The 1,636-nt window shown below is 42.8% G+C and overlaps 1 protein-coding gene across 1 annotated transcript in view; it reads left to right on the top strand.

Moving 5' to 3' along the window:
- The first annotated feature begins 1,467 nt into the window (after window positions 1-1,467).
- LOC119421048 (galactose-3-O-sulfotransferase 3-like) overlaps window positions 1,468-1,636 on the top strand; it is a 12,790-nt gene continuing 12,621 nt past the window's right edge. Inside the window, exon 1 of the mRNA XM_037688443.1 lies at window positions 1,468-1,491. Within this exon, the coding sequence (XP_037544371.1) occupies window positions 1,468-1,491 (24 nt within the window). The remainder of the gene's footprint in view (window positions 1,492-1,636) is intronic.

The following is a 1,636-nucleotide window of genomic DNA, read 5'->3' as shown; positions in this document are numbered from 1 at the left end:
TGTGTGCCCCCCGCTCTCCCGCCTCCCTGACTCTGACACACACACACCCAGGTTTGTTTCTGTGTTTATATGAGGACCGTGCTTTATGCCCTGAACCTTAACATTAATTATCAGGACTTAACTCCCACTTCAGCCAACACTGAATTTACACCTCTAAACCTAGCACAAACCTTAAAAATATATATAACAAATCATAAATATACAATAAAACTTTATATTATAAGACTTGAGCATTGGGCCCTTCTGTCCCCTAAAGTAGTGGGGTCCTTATATGTTAGTGTGAAGGCCTATTAGAAAAATGGTTCTACTAACGCAAACACACGTACACACCCATGTTTGTTTCTGTATTGATATGAGGATCGTGTTTGTGCCCTAACCCTGACCTGACATTGCCAGGTTCTGACTCTTAACTTAAGCCCACATTGAATTTATACATTAGCTCTAAACCTAGTGCCAAACCCAAAAATATTCAATATGTCAAACATTTACATTAAAAATGCATATTATAAGAGATGAGGATTGGGCTTCAGTCCCCTAAAGTAGCAGTGGGTCCTTACATATTGGTGTATTAGAAAAATGGTCTTAAAAAGTAACACAATCATACGCACATGCACATTAACAAATCCCAGTAACATATGGGGGAGTGGTGGCGCAGAGGTTAGAAGATGGGCTTGCGATCAGAAAGTCGTAGGTTCACCTCCCGGTACCGTCAACATAAAAAAAAAAAACGTGGGTGGAAAAGGTGAAACACTCCTACCTCCCTCCACCCTCATTCGCCCCACTCTGGGCCCCTGAGCAAGAAACTTAACCCCCACCATCTGCTTCTTAAAAAGGTCTCTCTTGAAAATGAGTTCTCGTGGCTCAATGAGACTACCTGTATAAATAAAGGGTAAATGAAAAAAAAAAAACACTTTTCCATAGTATCTTTAGTACCAGTACAGCATGGTTTGACTCAGCTCGGGACAGTACACGCTGGGTTTCCAATATACTTTCAGTAACGGTTCTAGTGGGTTGGTACAAATTGACGTCATGCACCTTACCAGCTGGTGGCAGTAATGCTGGTTGTAAGACCCTGAAACAGGCTTCATATATCCATCCATTCATCCATTATCTTTTACCTGCTTTTTACATTTTGGGTCACAGGGATCACCGGTGCCCATGTCCAGCAATCACTGTGCGAGGGGTGGGGTACAACCTGGACAGGTTGCAAGTCCATCACAGGGACACATAGAAATAAATGAGACAAACAAATATTCACTCTCTCACTCACACCTATAGGGACAATTTAGAGTTACCAATCAGCCTAACATGCATGTTTTTGGTCTGTGGGAGGAAACTGGAATACCTGGAGAAAACCCACACATGCACAGAGAGAACATGCAAACTCCACCCAGAAACGCACCTGGATTGGGATTTGGGACCTGCTCGCTGAGAGGCAGCAGCAGCTGTGGCACCAGTTGTGCCACCATGCTGCCAGATTTCATATACAGGGTGAGAATTTATTGTGAAGTTTCTGGTAAATTCAAAAGAATAAAGAATATTAAAATGAACACATAAAAATAACGTAGTGGTGGTTACAGATGGAAGAAGCGTATGGACGGAAAAGGGGTAGATGCCCGGAGTGGGCGGGAACATT

Source organism: Nematolebias whitei, chromosome 1, assembly GCF_014905685.2.
Source record: "Nematolebias whitei isolate Nwh7 chromosome 1, NemWhi1, whole genome shotgun sequence".
In the NCBI taxonomy this organism is placed as follows: domain Eukaryota; kingdom Metazoa; phylum Chordata; class Actinopteri; order Cyprinodontiformes; family Rivulidae; genus Nematolebias; species Nematolebias whitei.
Note: the sequence above shows the minus strand (reverse complement) of the source record. Positions and strands in the feature narration are given on the sequence as shown.